This window comes from Scleropages formosus, chromosome 15 (genome assembly GCF_900964775.1).
Source record: "Scleropages formosus chromosome 15, fSclFor1.1, whole genome shotgun sequence".
Classification (NCBI taxonomy): Eukaryota; Metazoa; Chordata; class Actinopteri; order Osteoglossiformes; family Osteoglossidae; genus Scleropages; species Scleropages formosus.
In genome coordinates this window covers 9624497-9648711 of record NC_041820.1, presented here as the reverse complement: position 1 = coordinate 9648711, position 24215 = coordinate 9624497, and the positions used below count along the sequence as shown (strand labels likewise).

The 24215-nt window shown below is 46.7% G+C and overlaps 2 protein-coding genes across 6 annotated transcripts in view; one reads left to right on the top strand and one right to left on the bottom strand.

Annotated features, from left to right (window-relative positions):
• Positions 1–12122, top strand: part of nhsl1a (NHS-like 1a) — a 75655-nt gene extending 63533 nt beyond the window's left edge. For all 5 annotated transcript variants that reach the window (XM_029258467.1, XM_029258471.1, XM_029258469.1 and 2 more), the window contains 5 exons: positions 1962–2169; positions 3041–3172; positions 3335–6514; positions 8299–8425; positions 10312–12122. In XM_029258467.1, the coding sequence (XP_029114300.1) occupies positions 1962–2169; positions 3041–3172; positions 3335–6514; positions 8299–8425; positions 10312–10948 (4284 nt within the window). In that variant the 3' untranslated portion in view covers positions 10949–12122. The remainder of the gene's footprint in view (positions 1–1961; positions 2170–3040; positions 3173–3334; positions 6515–8298; positions 8426–10311) is intronic.
• A 732-nt stretch (positions 12123–12854) lies between these two features.
• cmtr1 (cap methyltransferase 1) lies at positions 12855–22754 on the bottom strand. The gene is made up of 24 exons (XM_018756039.2): positions 22478–22754; positions 22043–22150; positions 21470–21612; positions 21209–21367; positions 20980–21072; positions 20740–20811; positions 20554–20648; positions 19998–20070; positions 19524–19722; positions 19269–19387; positions 19035–19131; positions 17635–17767; positions 17362–17541; positions 16986–17042; positions 16537–16594; positions 16386–16454; positions 16164–16295; positions 15374–15499; positions 15016–15107; positions 14803–14871; positions 14618–14665; positions 14211–14323; positions 13708–13816; positions 12855–13623 (listed from the first exon to the last, which is right to left on the bottom strand). Exons 2-24 carry the CDS (start codon positions 22143–22145, stop codon positions 13488–13490), a joined length of 2475 nt encoding a protein of 824 aa, XP_018611555.1. The 5' UTR covers positions 22146–22150; positions 22478–22754; the 3' UTR covers positions 12855–13487.
• Positions 22755–24215: the final 1461 nt, after the last annotated feature.

Genomic DNA, 24215 nt, shown 5'->3' with positions numbered 1-24215 from the left:
AATTTTGATGTTTAATATATATGTGTTTAAAAAAAAAAATAATAATAATAATTTAATCTGTATTCACTTTGTTAATGCCTTTGTGTGTTGCTTGTCTCTGTTCTCCGTGTTCTCTCTCCACCAAGCGCTCTGTGTTCCTAGACTGTCTCTCTGGGTCTTGCCTTACTGTGTGGTGTGGCTTGAAATCGTGCCGAAAGAAGGTAGCTTCTCCTACTTTGGATGGGATCCGTGTGTCGGACACAGCGCCGCTTTGTAGCCCCACGCTTTCCGCACTTCATGCCAAGCGCACGCGTTGCTGTGGCAGATAGTATTGCTGTGTGTGTGTGTGTGTGTGTGTATAGAGTGCTGCCACTTCCACCGTTAATTTTTTATTAGGAATACTTATGCAAATATCTATGTTTCACAAATTTAGTAAATAATTAGTAAAACAGGTAGTGTAGTGGTTAGAGCTGCTCCCTTTGGACCCAAAGGTTGCAGGTTTGAGCCTCACCTCTGGCTGTAACACCCTTGAGCAATGTACTTACCCTAAACTGCTCCAGTAAAATTACCCAGCTGTATAAATGGGTAAATAATTGTGACCTTAACAATGTAAGTTGCTCTGGAGAAAAGTGTCAGCTAAATGAATAAATGTAATTATTGGTTGCCACCTTGTACTCTTGAAAGCACTGGTGTGTTGTACAGTTCTGGTATTGCAAGCTGCACTACACTAAGTGATTATCTAATGATAACGAACTATTTTATGCAAGCGGGGGAGGGCGTGGCGGACTTGGCCGGGTCCTGCTCTCTGGCGGGTCTGGAGTTCGAGTCCCGCTCGGGGTGCCTTGCGATGGACTGGGTGTGTCCCCTCCCCCGCCAGCCTTGCGCCCTGTGTTACCGGGTCAGGCTCCGGTTTGCCCCGACCCTGCTTGGGAGAAGTGGTCTCAGACTCTGTGTGTGTGTGTGTGTGTGTGTGTATTTAATACATTTCTTCACCGGTTGATTGGCTGCTATGATCAGCGCTGTGTGGAATTGCCATCTCTGGATATAGTGGTCCTCAGCACACACACAGACGTTTACAGATGCACCCATGTGACCTGTTCTTGCCGGTAGAACTGAGGGATGTGGGCTTCATTCATAACACAGCTCTCCGCACCCCCAGCCCCACACGATGGGGCCCCCATATGTCCCTGTGATGTTAACACAACTTGACAGCACACAGCAGCACCATTGAAAGTAGGTTAGTGGTGCCCAGTGGTGCACTGTTCACCGTGGGATTTTCCTGTCACTTCTGCCCTGCTGTGTGAGAAGCCAAATCATTCTGTCTTTTCCAAAAAAAAAAAAAAATAAAAATAACTAGTTCGGGGAGAGCTTGGGAATGCCACATACTTGCAGAGGCAAAACTGAGGCTGCTCTAGAATGTGTAAATGTTGATGACTGCTTCCATATCTTACCTCTATACGTACTTACCTGAGCTTTACAGAGTATGTATTAATAATAATGCTCTATGTCCGTTAGAAAGTTGCTGCTAACACGCAACCTCTCTTCCTGAATGCTGCAAAATTGGCGAACTGAAGTTGAAGAACTCATTGCATTTTCGCATCGTTTTCAGACAGCGGATTAAATAATTCAGAGGTGAACTTCAGTGGTCTTGACACAGGAATGCACCGTTACCTCTAGAAATGCCTTCTTTTTGTTGCTACAATGTTGGAACTTACAGAATCGTTCTGTCCGATACCTGCGAAAGAAATACGTTTTTCAAAATGCAACAGAAATCAGAAGTGAGAAAATGTGTCTCAGGACTGTGCTCAAGTTCAAAGGGGTCTTATGTGTATATTCATATTCAAGATTAAATCTTAATCAAAATTGACACTTTGCGGGTATCAGCTCCGAACGGTGCTCATATCAGTCGTTTTTACGTTAACAAATAGAACTGTAATGCTGATGTTATAGGATGTAAATGAGCAGTCTGCTGCTGTGCGCAGTCCGCAGTGTCCTCCGTGGATGAGGAAAGGCTGGTGTACTCCACCCCCCTGCACCGGGTCCCCCAACCGGAGAACGGACAGGTCCGCCGGAGCCAGACCAATGGGAAGACCAACTGGAGCAAAACACTGCCGCTGCCCACCCCCGAGGAGAAGATGAGGCAACAAGCCCAGTGTGTGCACGCTGACATCATCCCCATCGATGTCACAGGTAGGCCTATGCCAAACGCCAGGTCGCTGCCCGTTTTTTTCCACGGCAGTATTTATGGTCAGTAGGTGGTTCGTTGCTTAGGGTCGCTGTCTTGCAGTCCGTGAAAAAAGGAAGGCAGAGCTACTGAGTTTTACTTAATTTCCCTGTTGTGTGTTAATGTGCAGTGCACAGATCCAGTGAGAGTAGAACTGGAAAGTGAAACCAGGAAAATTTGCTGGAAACTAGTTTTTTTGGTCTTCGGCACCATTTCCCAGATGTGTAGGACTCTTGCGGGTCGGCACGGTGGCGCAGCGGGTAGTGCTGCTGTCTCGCAGCACCTGGGTGGTGCAAGAGAACGTGGGTTCGATCCCTGCTCAGTCTGTGTGGAGTTTGCATGTTCTCCCCATGTCTGCGTGGGTTTTCTTCAGGTGCTCTGGTTTCCTCCCATAGTCCAAAGCCATGCTGTTCTCCCTGTGTATCCACTGTAAGTTGTTTTGGAGAAAAGCGTCTGCTAAGTGAATAAATGTAAATGCTTGACTTGTACTGTCCCTCCCAGTTCGCCTTATACAAATATTACCCAAGTGTACTCAAACTTTTCACTGGTACTGCATATCACGGTAAAAACTCAAAGCACCTGATCATAATTTATTTTCCGTCACTACCAGATTACTCTTCCGAAGAGTTATTTCTGCATTGAAATAAACATTCAGCACAATCTTGAGAAATTGCTGTTTATTAAGTCTTACTCATCCAGAACGAACCCTGTCGTATTGCACAGTCATCCCAGAGGCTGCATCGGGATTTTGTATTTGAGTGCAATTCATAATGTCTGGAGTGGTTTATGGCTCCCAGTGTCCATCCATCTCATGTCTTTTTCTGCCCACCCAACCAGGAGAGAATTTTGACCGCCAGGCAAGCATCCGCCGCTCCCTTGTGAACACAGACACTATGGGCAGGCGGGCTAAAAAGGTCAGGAGGAGGAAGACCATAACCGGGGTCCCTGACAACATCCAGAAGGAGCTAGGTATGGATTGCTGGTGCTGCTTGATGCTCTCTCATCAGCGCTCGCTCCTGTTCTTCTCTACAACTTCCCACACACCCATTAGCTAGTAAAGAGTAAAGAATTTACTAGAAAAGTTATTAAGAATTGGCCATCTTTGTTCTTTCCTTTTGACATCATTCACAGGAAATGGAGAATTCCAGTCTCATTCCATGTACATTCCTGGTCAGTGTTCCACGCTGGGTCGCGTTGGCAGTGTCAGTTCAACCTCGCATTGCTCAGGCACTCGAGAATCCGGCTGCCAGACGGAGGAGGTTAAGATCATGCCGCCATCCATGCGAAGGATCAGGGCTCAGAAGGGTCATGGTATTGCTGCCCAGATGGCGAATTTCTCAAACTCCTCCTCGGGCAGCATCCCCACCGTCAGCAACAGTGTCGGTGTCATCTTTGCCCCTCAGTTCAGTGGAGGTGACCAGCGCTTCCACAGCCTGCCCCGCCAGGGTGTTCATGGGTCCCGACACACAGATCCTAGCTATACCAGCACCCCACTGAGGTCGGAGAACTGCACTGTAGGTATAGTCTCTTGTCAGGTCAACAATCACTCCATTCATCAAGAAAACGGGAAATTTCAGAGCAATCAGACTACATACTGTGCTTCACTCATTGGCAAAAATCTTTCAAACTCCTCTTCTGAGGCAGTTACTGCCATCGCAGAGCCCAACTCACATGCCCAACATGTGCAATCTGTGTCTTCCTACCCAATGGGCAAGCCTCTCAGCTCTGCTGGGCATAAGGAGGAGCAGCATCTCCCATCCATGACATTGACATCTACCCCATCACGATATGATTCGGCAGTATCCCTCAGCACTGGCACCCTCACTGAGACAGATTCCCAGTCCAGTAACCTTGATGACAGGAAGGATAGCCGTTGCAAAAATGCCCAAAGTGAGTCAAACTACTCATACGGAAGCCTCCAAAGTTGCAACAGTATTACCCAAGACCAGTGGCTCTATGACAGTCCACCTAAAAATTCCCGGATGTCCAACTGCTCCACACCCATTACTCATGTATGCAGTGGTCTAGAGTGTCCTTCCAGCAAGACTGAGTCTTCTTTACACTACTCTTTGGAAAATGATGGTGACCCTACATCCATGCACCTGGATTTAGGCCTCAGGTCACGCAGTTACAGCAATATCAATGGCACAAACCATGTCCAACACAGCTTCTACAAATGCAAGGAGCACCACAGCCAAGACGACAGAATTAGTCTTTACAGCAACAAGTCCTTATCCCGAAGCATTTCCCTCCGCAAGGCCAAAAAACCCCCACTGCCCCCAACTCGGACCGACTCTCTGCGACGAAAACCAGGGAAGAATCAACTACCCACCGATAAAAATCCACAATCCAATGGTTCGGTTCTGAGCAAGACATTGATTGCCAGTCTGCAAGAGTCTTTGAACTTGAACCTAAAAAGCAATGAGGTTTCATCTCCAACCCAGAGTCATTCCAGTGACTATGAGGACCTCTGGGTGCAACGCTCAAGGAGCCAGAGCAGCATCAGTGGTGGGAGTGGCGGGATGTCACCCTCTGATGCTAACATAAACTCCATCTACCCTATCACACCTTCACAGAGTGACAGTAGTGGTCTGCGTACTGACTCCGCCGAGCCCATGGCCTACCAGGTGGACCGGACCAGGCCACAGACTGAGCAGCATAATTATCCTGACATTCAGATCTCCAGCACTGATGAGACTCCAAAGGATTTCTCCACTGAGGGCTTCCAGTTTGGCTCTCAAATGCTCCTGCCACCAACCCCAAAGAACAGTTTGGAAGTCACAGCAAAGTCTGCCTCCTCACCAGACAAAATGCATCAACTAGCATCTTCAAATTGTGGCTATTCCAGCCAGCCCAACAGCTCCACCATTGGAAACAACTTGGTGTGCCTGAAGAAGACTCTGTCTCCAGCTGGGCTGAGGCCCAAGCCCAAAGTGCCTGAGAGAAAATCCTCCCTTTCATCTTCTGTATCTGTGCCTCCTTTCCCATCACTGTCCTCCAGCATCTCTGATCCTGGCAAGAACTCCCTTCATTTTACTGGCCTTCCCTCTCTCCTGAATTTGTCTACAACTTCTGTTCAGCAGGCTATGTCATCCCCATCCAGTCCAACCTCTCTCACTCCTCTTACTCCTCCAAGCCCTGTCATTGCATCTAGACAGAACTTCACCCCTTTAGCACTACCAATTACCCTTGAGAAGATTTCTAAAATTATTATTCCAGGCTTCACTTTTTCTCCATCAGAAGCTAATCCTCCCCCACTTCCTCCACCTCTGCCTTTACATGCTTCCATAACTCCTCCATCATTACATGAATCTCTGATTAGACAACCAGTAGGGACAACACTTGTGAAAGATGCTCTTAAATCTGTAGAAGCAGGTGGCACAGATAACTCACTAGATGAGAAGAAAAATATGCCTGATCACTCTATAGAACCTGATAGATTTCTGAAGCCCGTGATCACTGCCCAAGCATTGCAGATGGTGCAGCTCCGACCTGTTCAAAAGCTGGAAAGATTGAGCAACGCTGATGTAGGATCATCAGATCTTCAGAAGGCAAAGTACAAGCAACAGTTTCCAAAGCCTTTAACACCAGAAAAACCTAAAAACCCAGAGACCCATATTGCGTTGCCACTTTCTGCCAACTATAACTTTTCAATAAATGGGATACAGAAAGTATCAACACCCGTAACCGAATTCCTGCAAGATCTCTCCAAGGAATCCAAATTACCTGAGGTCAAACAAGGTGGAGCTATTAATAGCAGTCAACTTGAAGACCTGCCACCACTTGAGCCTCCACATAGTCCCATAGAAGCTCCAGGCCAGGCTTGCCTTCAGGCCCTGCACGATGATCTATTACCATCTCCAAGTCCTCTGGAAACGCTGCATAGCATCCCGTCCAAGCACAAACTTCCCTGTTCACCCCAGAAACCCAAACTCACCTTAATCGTGCCTCCAATTTTCTGCCAGCCTGCTGCAGAACAAGGCCATCCCCTGAGCCTTGATGTCAATGGAACTGTGGCACTTAGCTCTGTGAATGAGGAATCAAATTTGGGAACCATGGATGAACAGGCATTCCCACAGCCAAGAACTGAGGAAGATGACAAGGGTGGGGATTTGAAGAGCTCCCCATCATTAGCCGGGCAAGAACAGTCTCTGAGCAGCGGGCTCTCAACAACGGTGTCCCACCGACTTCTTGACCTCATTATTGAGGACCAAGAACTCATCCTTTGTGATGAAAGAAGCACCTCTGAAGGAGATGGGGATGCTACAAGCAGCACCACTGGTTCCATCAGCTCCAAAGAGGAAGATTATGGTAAGTCAGCTGGACTTCAGGGATGTGTTGCAGTTTCACATTACAAGTCACTATAATCATTTATAATGCTTGAAGAAACTGTAATTACACCACCGCGGGCATGTAGATTTACATTTACATTTATTCATTTAGCAAGCGCTTTTCTCCAAAGCAACGTACATCTCATAGAAAATACAATGTGTGCATCACATTAGGAGAAAGAGAGATGTAGTTGCGGACGTGCGATTCTTAAGTACAATCAGTTTGCTTTTTTCCACCATATGCAGCGATGTTCATCGCACGAGTAACTGCATAAAAGCAGCGAGTCATTTTTAAAAATTTTTTTGAAGATACATATAAACATTTGCATTACGTTACAGGAGTAGCTGCGTACAGGCTTCTCTGGGGATGATCTTAAAGTTATAGCGCATGAACATTTACACCTTACATGAACTTAAGAGATCATGGGCAAACTGAGTGTGGAAGAGGTGAGTTTTAAGACCCTTTTTAAATGTGGAGATTCAGCATTTCTGAGTGAGAGGGGGAGGTGGTTCCACCACAAACGAAGCCAGAACCGAGAACCTCCGCGCTTTACCTTTCGTGCGTGGGACCACAAAGTGGACTGATGTGGAAGAGCGTAGCAGTCTAGTTGGGGTGTAGCAGATGATCAAGTGTTGTCGATTGCTGGGAAAAGTTCTGTTGATGCATTTGTAGGCCATAACCAAGGTCTTAGATTAAACAATAAAATAATTGCTTCGGTTAAAGTAATTAGCAAGGCAATTTGGGGGGGAAAATCGGATTTGGGAGACATCCAGGTTGACGAAGAAGTGGTTAAAGTCACACTGTTTGTTTTCTCACATTTTAGATTTTATGTTGATTTATTCCAGTTCTCCACTTGGCTTTCTCCTGAAGTTCACGAGAAGTTCGGTAGAGGTGATGGGAGAGAAGCACTTGAATTGGCGTCATTGACGTGGAGAGGTGTTGAGGGCTTTTGTACATCTGCACGTTTACCTACAAGTGTGACTCCAAGCACATTACTTTTGAGAGTCTGGACTAAACCATTTGACAGTAACCAGGGGTTACGTGAAGTCCTATCAGATAGGTCTCCCAGGCTATGGAGATGCTTTCCGCACTTATCATTGCACATTGTTCTTCTCCTAAGGGGTTTCACTGCTGTTTCACAGGGTGAATCAGTAAGGATGAGGTCTGCAATGATTTTTAGATAAAGGGATTTTGTAGTGTAGTTTATGGTCTCACCCCTCCTGCCGACAGCCTTCTCTGCGCCTTAACCTGGATGAGGAGGTGGCAAAAGAGCCCAGTTCTCTACTTCTGTCCTTCTAAGGGCTCTCAGGGTTGTCACTCCTCCCCCCCTCCCGACCCCACGGGAGGAAGAGGGCAGAGGCCACATCGCCTTCTCATCACAGACAGCGGCTTAGGATCGGATCCTCCTGCAGCAGCAGCCTTCGGGACACTTTCACTCTCTCTGCCTCCCTCTCTCACACCATCTGAGATAGGAAGGTTTATGGTTCCCAGGAGGTAGCGGGTTAGCGGATGGGAAGGGGGAGGGGAGGCGGAACGTGAGATTTCCTGCAGCCGCTCAGGCAACCCAAGCGCAGTGTTGAGAAAGCGGCCGCGTGAAGACAGCGGGATCGAATATGGAGAAGTGAGTAAGACCAGTGGCTTCATCCTCTCTTTTGTCTGTCCTTTGCAGATTGGAATCTCCGAGAGGCTTTGTCGGATTGTGAGTGGTTGGGATCAGAGATCTTAGGGCTCGCTGTTTCACGTGCATCCCCGTGTCTTTCAAGGTGAGGTGTTTGACTCCGGCACGGCCGCTTCCTTGCTCGGGGCCATGGTCGATGGAAAAGCGCTGGACGACACGGTAACGCCCACTCGGACCCGGACCACCGAGGACCTCTTCGCTGCCATTCACAGGTAGCCCCCAAATTCATCCCTGTCCCGCTCCTCCGCATCCTCCTCATCTAGTTTGGTCCTATCGTCTTCATCAAGCCGCGTATCAGAATTGTTTGCTCCCTGACGTGAAGCGAGACTCCGAGCAATAAATAAGTAAAAGAGGCACACATTTCCTCTACTGCACGTGCAGCTTGTAATAACTGCCTCATACATTATACATAACCACATGTTGCACTTATATAACACCCTTTAGGTGTATATTTCTAAACAAGAGGGATGGAACACTTATCTGGTTATATTACCAGTATGTAAGTAAGTACTGCATGCAAATACATAGGAGAAGCAGGTGACATAGTGGTTAGTGCAGTAGCCTTGCAATCAGAGACCCAGGATCAAATCTCTCCTCGTGCTCTAATACCCTTAAGCAAAGTACTTACACCGAACTGATATAGTAAAAAAAAATAAGCAGCTTGGGATCAAAACCTAGCCTTGTAAGTTGCTTTGGAGAAACGCATAAGCTAAATGAATAAATAATGAAATGCGCGTCTGGTATGTCTCACATGAAAGTGTATTCTCTCTTAGATGAATCGCCAGTCTGCGAATTACTAGGATTTAAAACTTTTTTTAATAACTTACCGTAGGTGAAGGATTGACATAATGTAAGTTGTGCAAAGATACTGTACTACACTGAGAATCGTGAATACTGGAATTTTTCCGTTTCAGTGGTGTAGTACCTGAAGACGTTGCGCTTCCAAAATAGCATCACACGCGAAACCTGCTGTCACGTTATGATCGCACTTAGAAGCAGATTGTGAATGAACACACAGTGTCTGAAACCGCTTGTCCCAAGTGGCGTGGCAGCGAATCGGAGCCTAACCCGGCAACACAGGGCGCAAGGCTGGAGGGGGAGGGGACACACCCAGGACTGGACGCCAGTCCATCGCAAGGCACCCCAAGCGGGACTCGAACCCCAGACCCACCAGGGAGCGGGACCCGGCCAATCCCGCCGCGCCACTGCGCCTTCCGCAGAATGTGAATGCTATGGAGCAATTCCTGTCTACCCCTGGTGTCCAGTCATCCCTCATGCACAAAATTCCCACGTCTGCTGCAGTATCACACTGAAACAGCAAACTGTCAGTTACTGCAGGGACTTGCACTGCATGTCAGCCCTTGTCATTTTTTTTTTTTTTTTTAATTCACTCACACGTATTGCTGATAATTTTCTCCAAAACAACTTACAGTGAGTTACCCATTTATAAAACTGGGTGATCATCCAATATCACTCAGGAAAAAAAAAAAACTCTGCTAAGTCAGTGTTTTCTAGGTCTTCAGCTCTGTTTTTAAGGCAAGCAGAGTTGGCCGCCCTTGTGGAAGAAAAAAAAAACTTTTTCACAAGCATGGGGATATTCAAACACAGGGGGTGTACAAAACAGAGGAAATAATACGCAAACTTTTGTCCTTTTGACTTGTCCATTGTGCACCTGTCCATTTGACTTGTGTGGCTGCTTTTGAGTTTGGTGGCGCAGTAGCGCAGCGCTTTTGCCTCACAGCTTATGGGCTATGGGTTCAAATCCGGCTCAGTCTGCATGCAGTTTGCATGTTCTTCCCAGTCCAAAGACAGGTAAACTGTGAATCTAAATTGCCTGTAATGTGTGTGTGTGTGTGTGTGTGTTACACTGCCCTGCTGTACAGATGGATGACTGAATGGTAGCGCAGTATTTCCAGTACTATTGGATAAAGGTGTCAGTTAAGTACTAGTTAGTGATCACAGTAGGTTGCTATGGAGATGTCTGGTAGAAGAATAAATGTATTTATAGCTGATCTGCTTGCTTAAAATGTTGAGTCCTTTTCTCTTGATGTTCCCTCTGTATATTCATATCAAAGCTGCGGACGTGTGTCGCACGCAGGTCAAAACGAAAGGTGCTTGGTTGGAGGGACTCTGAGGAGGAGCGTCGGGGAAGTCACTCCCCTTCCCCACCCATCACCCCCACTGGCACGTCCCCAGGCCTGGGGTCCCTGGGGTCCCTGCCCCGGCAGACGGGCTCCATCCAGCGCAACCTTCGTAAGACAGCCACCAGCAGCGACAACTTCAAGGCCCTGCTGCTGAAAAAGGGCAGCCGCACCGAGAGCAATTTCCGAATGTCCGCTGCGGAGATCCTCAGGAGCACCGACCCCCGCCATCAGCGGTCACACTCCGACTCTGCCCTGGACCCCAGTATTGAAGCTCCCATCAGCCCTTGCGCATCCCCGAGCCAAGGCAGGAGAGCCCGCGAGCAATGGGCCCGCACCGAGGGCGTGCTGCCCCGCTTCTCCCCGGTCTTCTCCGCATCCCTCGCGGGCACCAGGCACGGGCGCTCCCGCACGCCACCCTCCGCCGCCAGCAGCCGCTACGGTGCCCGCAGCCGCATCCTCAGCAGCCCCATGACCGTCATCTGCGAGCGGGAGGGCGAGCTGTCCGAAGCGGCCGATGCGCGCGAGCCCCCCGAGAGCGGGACCGTCGGGCCTCCGGCCGCGGTGCTCGACTCCAAGCAGCTCCTCGTGTGAGGACAGACGGTACGGAAGAGAACTGCCCCACCTCCGAAGGGGGCAGCAACGTGCCGGACTACGACTCAGCCTCTGGCAGGGCGCTCCAGGGCCGCACTCTGTGGTGCTAAGTGTAAAGCGAACCACGGGTTTCGCAACTTTGATCCCGGGCCCTTGTCGTCCAGCAATGTCTACACTCCCTCAGCGAACTGCACACATCCAAAGCCAGGGTGGCTTCGCGTTTGACCCGTGGCTCACTCCCCCCCCCCCCCCCCCCGTACTCAGAGGGTGAGAGTTTTAATCACCTATAAGTTGCTTTGGATCTTATGTTGTTTTGCTAAACCAGGTAAGGAAACGGAGTTGTATGTGAGAGAAGGGAAGTGCGAAGTCGGTCTATGTTGCAGTAGTGTGACTGGTTGCGTCGACGATGCTCAAAATCATCAGTAATATGTTCCGCTAGTGCAATTGGGTTTATGCCGGTGGTCTTTTCCACGAGAGATGATTCAAACTCAAGGCTGGAGTTTGTGCAGAATATCCGAACGTAACCGAAAAGAGCAAGTGTTGTGAAAAGCCGGGATTATGGAGGGGGAAAAAGAAAAAGCACGTGTTTAAGTTGGCGTTGCTGGGGCTTATTTCCAGAAAGAAAGGGTTGTGGCTTTATTTTAGTTTGTAGCTTTGCACTGTTTTTTTTTTCTTTTTTGTATTTTACATTTTGGGAATACTAATATTTCTGCATTCTTATTATACAATGACTTACGTGCAGTTGAGACACAAATCAATTTTTTTTATTTGAAAATTTGTTTACCAAAGAACGAAAGGAGTGTAACGGGGCAGCCCTGTGTTACGGCATGGTCGGGCCAGAGTTTTATTGGATGACAAAGCTACATGTCGCGGGGGCTGTATCTTTTGAAGCTTAGAGTCGAAGGACTGAAAATAGCAATATCACACCCAGGTGCTATACTGTCTTTTTCTTTTAAAATATTATATAGCAGTTGAAAAACAGTCTCCTACCTACTTATCAGAATTTTTACAATTTTATAACCTTTGTTCTTGAAAGGAGAAATTTGTTTCGTAGACTATTTATTTCAGTACAGTGAGAACATGGATGTTCTAAGTCAGCTGCAGCCATGTGGGAAGAGGTGAGACCAGGGGTGGACTCACCTCAAGCGTTCTTGTCTCAGCAATAAAATACGAGTTCTCATAGTGCCGTGTCCTGCTGTCTTCACTCAGCGTGACGTCCGGACTCAGCTTTCTCAGCACCATCCATCTCCTCCCCCAGACCACCCAGGGGCCATCAGTTAGCCTGGCAGACACTGAACATCACTCTAAGCAGCACGACGGCTTTGTATCATCCAGACAGGACCAAGATCGCTGCTGTCGTTGCGTAAAAATAATGCACAGACATTGCTTTCTTGAAGAAAAACAAAATACTACACAATATTGTGTGTATTACATGTGTGTGCAGACAACATTCAGAAGTGGTTAACTGTTGACAATACTGGTCCTCGCTCCTTCCAGGTTCTTTATACATCTAGCTGATTGATTGGTACATTTCAGCTACTTAAAATGCATCATTTTCAAAACACATATGGACAGTAGCATTTTCATGGACCTTGTGTTCTGTAACACCAATCACCAGCAGAACTGCTAAGTTAATCAGTTAGCTGATGTTTCTCTCAGTCACGCACCCATTTAAACAGCAGGGTAATTTTCACTGCATCAGTCGAGGGGGAATAACCTGAACCAGGCTACTACAGTGCGAGCAGAGATTTAAACCTGAGTTCTTTGAGCGCAAGTCAACGGTACCTCAAGGGTTGGGGTGTAAACCCTAACTTTGACAAAGCTCTGTGAAATTTGTGGAAAAACACTCAAGGTGGAATATTCCAGCTTCAATAAGTCTGTCGTCAATTTTTACTCTAACAAAAAAAAAAAAAGACATGGAAAGGGTTAAGGAACAAATGTTTATTATATCATTTAGGGTTTCAAATTTGTAGATTGAACCTTAAATAATATTTTGCCTCTCCAGCTTAAACATCAGCGTTTAAAAGTAAAACGAGAGAAAAAGTACCAGGTCCGAGAGACACAAAGCACAGTAGCTGTGTGTCTTGCACTTCAAGACAATCTGACCATTTTAGTCCAGCTGCGTCACTTTTCTTACCACTTCAGCTACTGTAAGACATGCAAGGTCACATCCGGCCCCAAACAGGCAGTATGGTGAAGCACTTGGAGACGGTTGTGGAGAAACGGCACATACTAGCTGTTACCTAAATACCGGGGAGATGATGAATGTTTAACACAATATACACGCTTTATGTACTTCTGAACAGAGCCAGGTTCAAAGTGCAATATACACCAAGAGTCATCCTGACCGTTACTACACCCCCAACACTGAATATGTACTAGAGAATAAGAATAGAAGTGTTTCATATGAATTGTTGTTCCAAATGGAGGGAGGAGGATGTATAAAGAAATTTAAAAAATATAAGTTGGGTATAATTCTGCCCTGTAGATATAAGTGGCGCATGGGGGCGGACAGTGCCTTTGCGTCCAACGTTGCTGCTCAGGGTTGATAGTGCTGATGAATAAAGGTCAGCACATCCTCCTTGGACAGCTTCTCGGGGTCCACCCTGGTCTGGGAGTCATGCACTCGGACCCCGTCTTCCCACGCCCAGAACATGCGCTCGAAGTGGCACACACTGTGGAGAGGACAGACAATGTCCACCGTTCAGTCGGTACACAGTTCGGGCGACGCGTGCAGCGTCCAGCTCACAGGTACTCACTGGAAGGGGGCTACAGAACCACTCGGAAGGTCGTATGTTGATTCTCTTGTCAGTTTGTTGTAGAAGAACTTCCGCTTGGACTTCTTGCTGTACGCCATCGTCCAGGGGTCTGGGAGCAATGAGCGCAAAGGTGGGAAGAAAATGAGTAGAAATAATAAGCAGCTCTCTTCTTGGTCACATTGCCAAATCTCAGTCCACACATTATCGATAACTGCTTGATCGAGTCACGGTTGTGGTGGCTGGAGAATATCCCAGAAGCATGTGGGGGGTTGGTACACCCTAGACACCAGGCCATTCCAGATCAATCAAAGACACTCGCTCACACACGCTAAGGGCAATTCAGAGGCACCAGTCCACCAATCCAATGCACGTCTTTGGATTGTGGGAGGAAACTGTAGCACCCGGAAGAAACCCACAGAAACACAAGATCCACGTTATAAATCAGATGAATGCCATGGAGTTGAGTAGACGCCATTTATCCACCCAAGACCCTGGACACTTACCGTTGACTGTTTTTATAATGTAGAGACCACTGGGAAGGAAATGTCGGTCATCCCTGCCAGTGTACGACAGACGTGGGACACCCCCTGAGCTCTTTGTCACCTTCATCTCCAACCTGGTTGGGGGATGTGGAATTGCAAGCATAATGCAGATGAATTTCAGAGCACTGAAAAGTGAATGACAGATCAAATCTCCCCAAGATACATACAGCACCAGTTTTCCCATTTGTTTGAAAATTCAGTTAATGAGCCTGATGGAGCAATATTCATACTTCTGACTGGTAGTGTACATACAGATAATAAATATATGGCCTATGTATGACTACCACTAACTCTTGAGGTTCTAGGATCTTTGGAACCAGCAACTAATTTCTCTTCCTGGTTTATTAGATGAAATAACTTCAACTTACCTAACAAAGATTTTCTCCATCTCCTCCAGTCTATACACTTCTTTTATTCTGTCAAAAAAGTAGAAAAAGGAAAATGACTCTTTATGGAACTTTCAGAGCTCCAACCACCCTATCACGATTGAACAAACATTGGGTAAAGACAGAAAAAATGCCCAGAAAGCGCGGTTAAGTGTTTGCTTCCTCACCGGATCGGATTCATGTCAGGCCGGCTGGGTTTGGAGACGGCTCTGACAAATTTCTCTGCCATCTGGATCCTGGATCAAGTTGAACAAATATGCTTAATGCTTTGCGAACACGTACTCCCTCTGGCTTTAACTGTGTTTTTGGGTGTGTGCACATTTGTGCGTCAGTGTGAGTGTGCAGGGTTAACGGCATCTGATGCCAACGAACACACTAACCGCTGGTTGAAGTGCTGGTCCCGCACATCTGTCCCATTTAGCACCAGAGCATCCAAGACGTGGACCGCATTGATCCTGCGCTGAGCCTTGCCCTGCGGAAGGGTGGAAGAGGGGGGTGCAAAATGAGTGTGTGGTTGGTCTGTCATCAATGAACCCTCGAGTGTGAGATGGGCTTTGGCTGCAGGCCTGACAAGATGCAGGCATAGTAGCTCATTTGTAGGCAAACTGCGTAGGCAGAACATGGTCACAGCTAACTACCAGAAGTAACCAGCTTGACCACAGCCAGTCCAATCCAACAACCCTTTCTGATCCATTCCACCTTGTGAGCAATTCCTTCAGGACCACCTATCTGAGATACCTCTCCTTTGAGCTCCTGCACAATCTCCACGCTCAGCAGCGTATCTCTGGGCAGCTCCATCTTAAAGTTCTCCAGCTTCTTCCACCGCAACGGTGTTTTGCCATCCCATGTATAGATCTGTGACTTCTGCAGAGGAAAGTACAGTGTGGGGTTATTTCGCCGTTATGGCTTCCACAGCTGGAAATAATGTTTTTAGACACAAAAAACACTCCTGCAGGGACAAAGAGTTTAGGATTTTACCAATTTTCATTGATCTATTCAGAATATATATGTAAGAGTGGGACAAAAGGGGACATGTCCCTTTAATGTTTAAAGAAGCCTGTTGTCCTCCTCAGAGTTTGTATGCAACTCCACTGAGTACTACTGCTTATATTTTTGGTTCCCCAGTTCTCGACAATGTACACCTCTGATTCAAAGTTACTTTCAACAGGATGACCAAGAAACAGACCCACAAAATACAGTTTTTTTTTTTTTTTTTCTTTTCATAGTATGGGGTCACAGGTAGGATAGTTCTCAAAGCCATTTCCTTAAATATAAGGATCTGAGTTCAAATCTCACTCCTGCTCTTGTACCCTTGATCAAGGTACTTGTCCTGAATTGCTCCAGTGAGAATGCTGTGCCGTATAAATTGGTAAATTATTTGTAAAGTTACCTAACACTGTAATATGCCTTGCACAAAAGACTTCAGGTAAATCAACTGAAATAAAAGTATCTATCCATCATCTGTAAAATTGTGGAATCTGAGTTGTTAATTTAATGAAAGGCTATTGGTCAGGGCAGCCATACTCACCCCCAAACTGAGGAGAAACAGATGCTCTCCACCTCCCACAATGCAGCGGTAGTCCAGAACGTGCTGCATCTTTTCCAGCGTGCTGTGACTCAGCGGGGTGGGCTTATAGTTGAAGGCTTCAATGTCAGAGCCCTAAGACAACATGGGGCAGGAGCCAGTGTGAGCATGCAAATCCATTCTTCCTCCAACAAAAAAAAAAAAAAACGATCGATCACCACTCACCTTCATCAGCTCATAGAACTTGCTCTTAGGGTCTGCGGAGGCTGGTGCCACACGCACCTTGTCTGGGATCTGCCGAGGAGCAGACAAAGAGGATGAGGAGGAACCCAATACCCCCCTGTCCACCACCCTCCACCCTGCTGCGTCCACTCACCCCCCAAAGCTTCAAGCACTGCTTGCGGATCTCGGCCTGTTGCGGTTCTGACAGCGTCCTGGAAAGCGCAAAAAAAAGGTTTGGGTTTTGGGAAAACTCTATGAAGAATGAAAACTGGGCAACCCTCGTGTTCTACATCTCTGGGAACTGATTGAGAAGAGCTGGGAAAACATCGTGCCTCATTTCCTGATCAAACTTGTCAACCAAATTCCTCAAAAAAAAAAAAAAAAACCACACTGATGTCCAGCAATTCTGCTCAAACTTTTGAGTGGTATAAATATATTCCCTAAATGTGAGTTTAAAATGAGATCTACCAATAAGCTGAACAGGGAACATACATTAAGCTCTATCCATAGCACACATGTCGGATCACACTCATACAAACCAAGCCTTCTAATCCAGTGAGAGAAAGCAGGAAAAAAATAAAAAAACGGAAAAACCAGACTCACGTGTCCAGAACGTAGGCATGGATTTTAGCCAGGGCTTTGATCTGGATGGCACAATGCCTAAAAGCGAAGACGCAACATGAATTTCATCAAGTCTGTCAGCTCAGTCCCTTTTCCCCATATATACAGCTTCATTCAGTAACCTCTCTCTTTATAAAGTACCATAAAAAGCTTCCATCAAGACCCTAAACAACATCCTCTAAACTGCTGCTCCATGCTACCCGCATACCTAAAGGCAACAGGGAACGCTTTCTGACAGCGAGCTACCTTCAGAGAACCTGGTCTCGTTTTAAAAAGTATGCGTGTGTATTGTACTGTAAGCCTTTCTATGAACATTACAACCACTCGTTCTGTTTCCGAGGACAAACTATGGGCTCACCGCTCGTTGGAGTTGATCATGTAGTTGTAGAAGTCTGTGTCCGCCTTGATGATGTCCAGCGGCACGACCTCGGTGACGTCCGACTCCGCGTGCTTCAGCTGGTTCAGCTTCAGGTTCACGGTGAACAGGTAATCCCTCACAGGGTCCGACCCAGGCTTGAGACCGCGACACACCACGTACCTGAAACGGAGAGGTGGAAAGGAAATGTCAGCGCCGCTGGGAGCCTTCATCCCCACCAGTACACTGAATTCACTACTTAAGAGTTTGTGGGACCTCTCAGAGTTGGCGGGTCTGCTGGTCACAGGTTTGAAGAGGGACACTCTGTCGAAGCAGAGGTACAGAAGGTAAATAAGACCCACGCTGAAGGGAGTGAAGAGGTCAAAGGTCTTGCACACAAAGTGGCCACCTGCAGGACACACAAAGGAATAGCGAACAAGTCAGTACGCACATGCATATAGATGAAAACTCAGTGAAAATAGTGAATGCAAGACACAAACAGAGAGCATGTATGAATATGAGCTGCCAAACTCGGCAATTTCTTCAGCAGCATCGCTCATCTGTTCAACTACACCAGCTCCTTCTGTTATTCGTGATTTTTTTTAAAAGATAAACATTTACCTGTTTATTTGCAATTCCATTTTCTTCAATTACTTAATTTTCTAAAGATTGCGATCGTATGTGGAGCGAACGTGACCTGCTTTTACCTGCCCTGCAGTAAGAGTTCAGTAAAATCCACCCAAACGGAAGAGGAGTACGAGACTCACTTAATGCAACTCACTCCAAGCGTTTTCAACTAATGCCTGGTGTTCGACCAAGTCAGCGATCAATAACAAGATGACAAAAGTTGCATGTGTTTATGGAATGAGTCAGTCAACAATTAACTGGGAATGTTTTTATTTTCTGTCATATTAAATTAGTTTTAATGTAGCTCGTTATTATTCATTATTAATAACCACTTGTTCTGATGCAGGGTCCCTGTGGTCCAGAGCCTGTTCTGAGGTATGGGACATGGGACAGGGAACACTCAGTCCACCGCAAGGCAGCTAATAAATATTCATCTAACAGACATTATTATAGCTGCATCCAAGACTTTTACGTCTATCTAGGGACAGCTGGGAGCACAGCGAGCGATTAGAGCTGCTGCCTTTATACCCAAAGGTCACAGGTTCAAATCTCACCTCTGGCTATAGTACCCTTGAGCATGGTACTTACCCTAAATTGTTCCAGTAAAAATTACCCAGCTGTATTAATGAGTAAATAATTGTAGACAGATTAACACTGCAAGTCATTTTGGACCAAACATCAGCTAAATGAACAAATATTAAATAAGTATTACTGATTCTGACAAAGTGGTAAAAGTGACTTTCGAATTGCAAACAAAAGTTAAAAACAGACTTTCAGTCACAACTATGTTGGTAAATGATGGAGCCAGTGTAGGAAATAAAATTAACTTCAAGTAGAAAACAAGTTTTACGCTAAGGGAAGATGATCAAGGATCAGAACCTTTTACCTTATGATCACAGTTCTACTTGTTAACCCTCTACAGTGAAAAACACAGCGTAGTCTCGTGATGGAGACTTTCAGGTCATTCCGTTTAGAAGCTTTAAAAGAAAGATGTAAAACATTCTCGGAGGCGTTGTAGCAAAGCATTTAGAAACCGATTGGACCCGTACCAGTCCTCAGTGTAGACAATGCCGTGAGGAACTGGCAGAGAAGTAGCTGTTTACTAAGGATCTCCTGGAGGTTCTCCTGTCCTTCCACTGAAAAGCCCTGTGCAGAACACAAAGAGGAGTGAAGCCAATAACTCACCATGAGACTCCCTTCGCCAGACTTACACAGCTATCATGGCGATTCCATCCACATGCACAGACATGACATTGAGGAATGAAACCTCAACTGCACCTCACCCCATCTGCCATGAGGAAGTGCAGCCCTCGCCTTTCAGTGCTCTCCAGTACAAAGTTCCGGAAGGCGCTGATGTTCTCCGGGCGGGTGATGTCCCCGTCACCATCGACTCCTCCCTCCCCTGGAGTAGAGAGACAAGGAGACCAAAGGTTTGCAGGACAGCTGCATGATAACGAGTGCAGTAAAGTCATGATCCTCATGCATCTCTGTGTCCAAAAGAAGAGCAGCTCCCCTACTGAGCGTGTAAAGCACCGCACCATAGAAGGGTTCGAAGAGCTCGCTGGGGGCGGCGAAAAAGTCTTCCAGCTTGAAGTCGTTGGGGCCGCGGAGGGTCATCCCGAAACCCTTAGCATGCCACCGCCGGCGCCACAGCACGTATTCTGAGAAGCCCCCGGGGCCGGCGCACACGTCCCCGAAATAGAGCAGCTCACCCTCGCGGTCCCGGGTGTAGGGCTTCTGCATGTCACACAGACCGTACGGTGACGGCAAAGCAACCGAAACCCTGCCAAACACTGGACTTCTCCAGGCATTATTCTTGATCATTAAATCGGGCATCAGAAGAATTTTCAGATTAATTTTATATTTTCATTAACTAACAGCAATCGGATTTACGGACACTTCAGCATCAGAATAACTTAAATTGGACCTTCTGGTGTTACATACTAAAAGAGCGATTACTAGATGGGATGACTCTGTGACATCTATATACAAACAGGCTGGAGCAGACTCACCCCCTGGGCATCCTTTGGGTTGGTGAACATGTAGTCGAACACGTGGTCCATGTTGGCCATTTTCATCGCCGCTCTGGGAAAACATTCAAAACAAAATTTAACCACGGTATGGTAGGGATCTTGAAGACTGTACAATGTCCATATTTTAGCAATGAAGCACTCAGCAAATTAATGTCTCTTTTGATTAGAATAGTCTTACATCACACTGATGTAGCACTTCTACTGTACATTCAATCTGCATGTCAAACTAAAAAATTATTCACCTCTACACAGGTAAACAGTCAAATAATTATCATATATTATGGTCATCACATTTCACAGCAGCTTTATGGATTCTGAGCTACAGAGTATTTTTCTACACTTTGCATCAAATGTAAAACAATTCTCAATCAAAAAATATGCCTAAAAATAGCTATAGTTTATTCATACACCAAAATTCAACAGCTGGAGAACAACATTCCTGTATTTATATAGAGAAACATATTCCTATGCATACGTGTGCGTGTGTGTGAGAGAGAGAGAGAGAGAGAGAGAGAGAGAGAGATCGATCATGTACCGGTTCAGAAAGAAAACCCCTCGAATGGTCTCATATGGGTTGGACCGTGTCCGTGCCCGGCGCATCTCTTCACCCTCCAGGTCATCAAATACACTCTGAAAAACAAAGGACACAGCGATCACAATAAAGTCTGAGATGCTGTGGGTTCAAGATAGCAGCAAGCAGGCATCTAGCGCTTCACCTCACCTTGCAGCGCAGCAGGTTGTGCAGCAGGTCCTCGCTGCAGAACTCCGTCTCATCCTCAATCTCCATCTTCCTCTGGAGAGTGCAGAAGAAGAAGGGTTCCCTTTAGAAGGAGCTCCCAAACATCGATACAAGCTGAGAGCGCCATTCGGAAACAACCGGGCCGATGAAGTGACACTGGCCTCTCGAGAGACAGCGGTGCCTCAGCGTGGGATGTAAACACAGGCGTTAGGGGATGCGAACCTTTCCCACAGTCATCCAGTCTCTCAGCTCGTCTGCGTCGGGTATCTCCGTAGAGCTCTCAGGAAACCAGTGCACCTCCTCCACTGCGCTGGCCTGGGAGAGGAGAAGGGAGCACCTTGCTCACATGGCAGTGCTGGAAGGATACCCCAGTGTAACAGTAACAGGTGCAGATAGAGGTCTTGATCCCATGTGCAGCTGGTGCAAGCATGTATGACATGGCCCTGGGTACCTCTGGCTCATCTCGCCAGTCCACGTTCAGCTCCCCCTGGAAGCCCTTCAAAGTGAGGCCGAGACCCCTCCGGCCACGCTGGGTCGAAGCCTCCACGATCTCTCGCCGTCCCTGCCCAAACTTTCCAAGACCCTCACCCTCTCGGAAACCCATCTTGGCCTGGTGGACAGAGCAGAGGGCGAAAGAAAGTAATCGGAAATTGGACAGAGGCACAAAAAAGGAGACGTTCAGTCAAGAGACAGGCGTCCATTGGTCCCTCACCATGAGTTTCTGTGAGACACTGTTGTACATGGAGAACCTGGAGGAGTTCTGCTGCTGGCTATCCGCTTGTTCGGACAGGGAGGGCATCGAGTAGCTGGGTTTGGCATCTTCGTCATCGCTGTGGGAATCACTCTGACTGGAGTCTGAACACACACACACACACACACACACACACACACACGTTGTACATTAAAACACAATGATTAGGAACTTATATACACACATTTCAGAACCGCTAGTCCCTTACGGGGTCACGGAACTTATATAGATTCAGATTTTTTTTTTAACTGCAGCAATTTAGGATAAGTACGTTGCTAAAGGGAACTACAACAAGAGGTGGGGGTTTGAACCTGATTTGCTGAACCACTATGACACCTGCTGCTGCCCTGAAACACAACTTACAGTCTAGAGACTAGACCACCCTGGAAGTCTCACACCAAACAATGTGTGTAAAATGTTGGATTTTAGCACACGATGATGATGTTTATCACTGTGAAGACAGCAATGAAAGGACCATGCTGGTCCTCCTGAGTGAAGCAAGGGAAGCGCACACACACAAGAAGGTCTCCGTACCCTGGGAGGACCTCTCCTCCTCGTCACAGTCATCAAAGCTGCTCTCATCCGAGCGCTTCTTCTTCTTCTTCAAAGTCTCCGCCGGCTCGGACCTCCTTTTCATCTTGTCTGGGGGGCACAGAAGAAACCATGGGGAAACGGAGTAAAACCACGCAAACTCTGTTGTAAACTGCGCGCGACAGAGTGTAAACCAGCCAGTGTACCGTTACCCAAACAGCGGCGCGGCACGCTACGTAGATAGAGGTTACAAAGAAAGAGCGTAATAAAAGCGGGAAATCCTACAACTCAACTGCCCGACGATCGACGTTGTCTCTCGTCGGGACGCGGTGACGTGTGTGCGGCGTGCGCGTGCGAGGCAGAACTCGGTCAAAATAGGAAATATGACTCTGACCGCAGTAAGGCGCGCATGAGGCACAGCATCGCATCACAACACACCAGAGTTGTGTCAGTGTCCAAGTGTTGTTTGGTGCACCACCAGCCGATCCGTCTCATCACCCCGGGTCCGAGTCCGAGTTCGAGTCCCGGTCCCGGTCCCGGTCCGCCCTACGAGCCGGGCGATGCACCTACAGCATTAGCCTGCAAGGACAGCCGAAGAGCAGTATTACACCCTGAAATCGCACATTCAAACACCACTTTCTGGTTTCGTTTCCAGCGCCTTGGGTCACCGCGATGCGCGTCATCAGGCTTTCCGGCGCGCGGGCGCACTACAGTGACGCGCAGCGAGACCGACGTTTGGCGGGCGTCAGAGTCGCGCTACAACTGCGTCGCCAAGAGAATTACAGTAGGACACTATTGGACGTGCGCCGTAACTGCACTGTAGTGTAGTGTAGTACAGTACTATGCTCTGCGCTAACACTGTGCAGCGATTCCGTGATAACTGCACGGGAGTCTGATAAACCGCGCTGAAACTGCGTGGTAACTGCGCAGAACCGCAGACCCTTCCTGTCGTTAATATTATGTCTGAGAAACACAACAACGAAGCTCAATTTTACCTTTTATGCACCACCATGATGTTATAACCTTATCATGTTTATGTTTTTGCTGTCTGCGGGGGTGATTGCAAATCTCCGAATTTTAAGAATGCTGTAAGAGTACAACGCGGTGAAATTCGCAGTGCAAATCATGCAGAGAGAGAGTGCACAGATCCGACAACTTCTACTACACAACAAACATTTTGCTTTGTTAAATAAATTAAAATAAACAATATCCTTTGACTAAGTATAAACTAAATTAACTGGATCTACTGTACTGCCAATATCAATGTCCAAAGCAACTGTAATTTGTTATTTAGTTCAGTCACACACGTCTCTTAGACTCCATGTGTAATAATAATAATAGTGTGCATATTTTATTGACTAATTAAGAGACACTGTACATTTAATACACCCTTAATATTGCTAGGAACTAGGAAAAAAAATGTTACTTCAGTTCCTAGAGTGTTAAGGAGGTTGGTCGTGAGGTGATCTTTGTGGGTCAAGCAGGACGTACACTACGGGTTTGTAGGCCTCAGCCTGCTGAAGTCTAAGGAAAGTTTGAAGAAGGGACAACAAATATACATTTTTATGCATCCAGTTACTAGTTAGTTCCAGTTCAGTCTCCGATCTTGACTGTAAGCAGCCCTTGGCAGGTCTGCTTCCGTGGCAATGAAATGAGAGCGAAATCCAACCTGTCGCTCCAGTAAATGTCCTTTACAGCACAATCAACACAATCAAAGTCAAGGCAGAAACCAGTTTTATTTAATTTTCATCCCAGTAACTCTGTTTTAAGATATAATTATATACAGTAGGCCTTTGTTTTGTATTTTTCCACATGTTTACATTAATCAGATGGTTTAACAAAATTAATATTAAATATATAACAAAAATAATAAGTCAGTTTGCACAAAATGATTATTTAATTTTGTCCTTTTTTTTTTTAGAAAATAAGAGGTAGTCTGTTTGAAAGACATCTAGTGATTAGGCTTTAATTCTTCAAGTTACTCGTGAACTTCTGAGATTACCAAGAAGATTATCATCTGTTGAGGTTTCCTGTCTGTGGATTAAGGCATTAAGACAAGGACAACCATGACTGGATCTTCACATGCCAGGTCTCATGTCTGGGGTTTTGAAGGATCTACTGTCTTTGAACTTTGTTGGACAGTGGCTGATTTTTCATTATATGCTGATTCACTGTT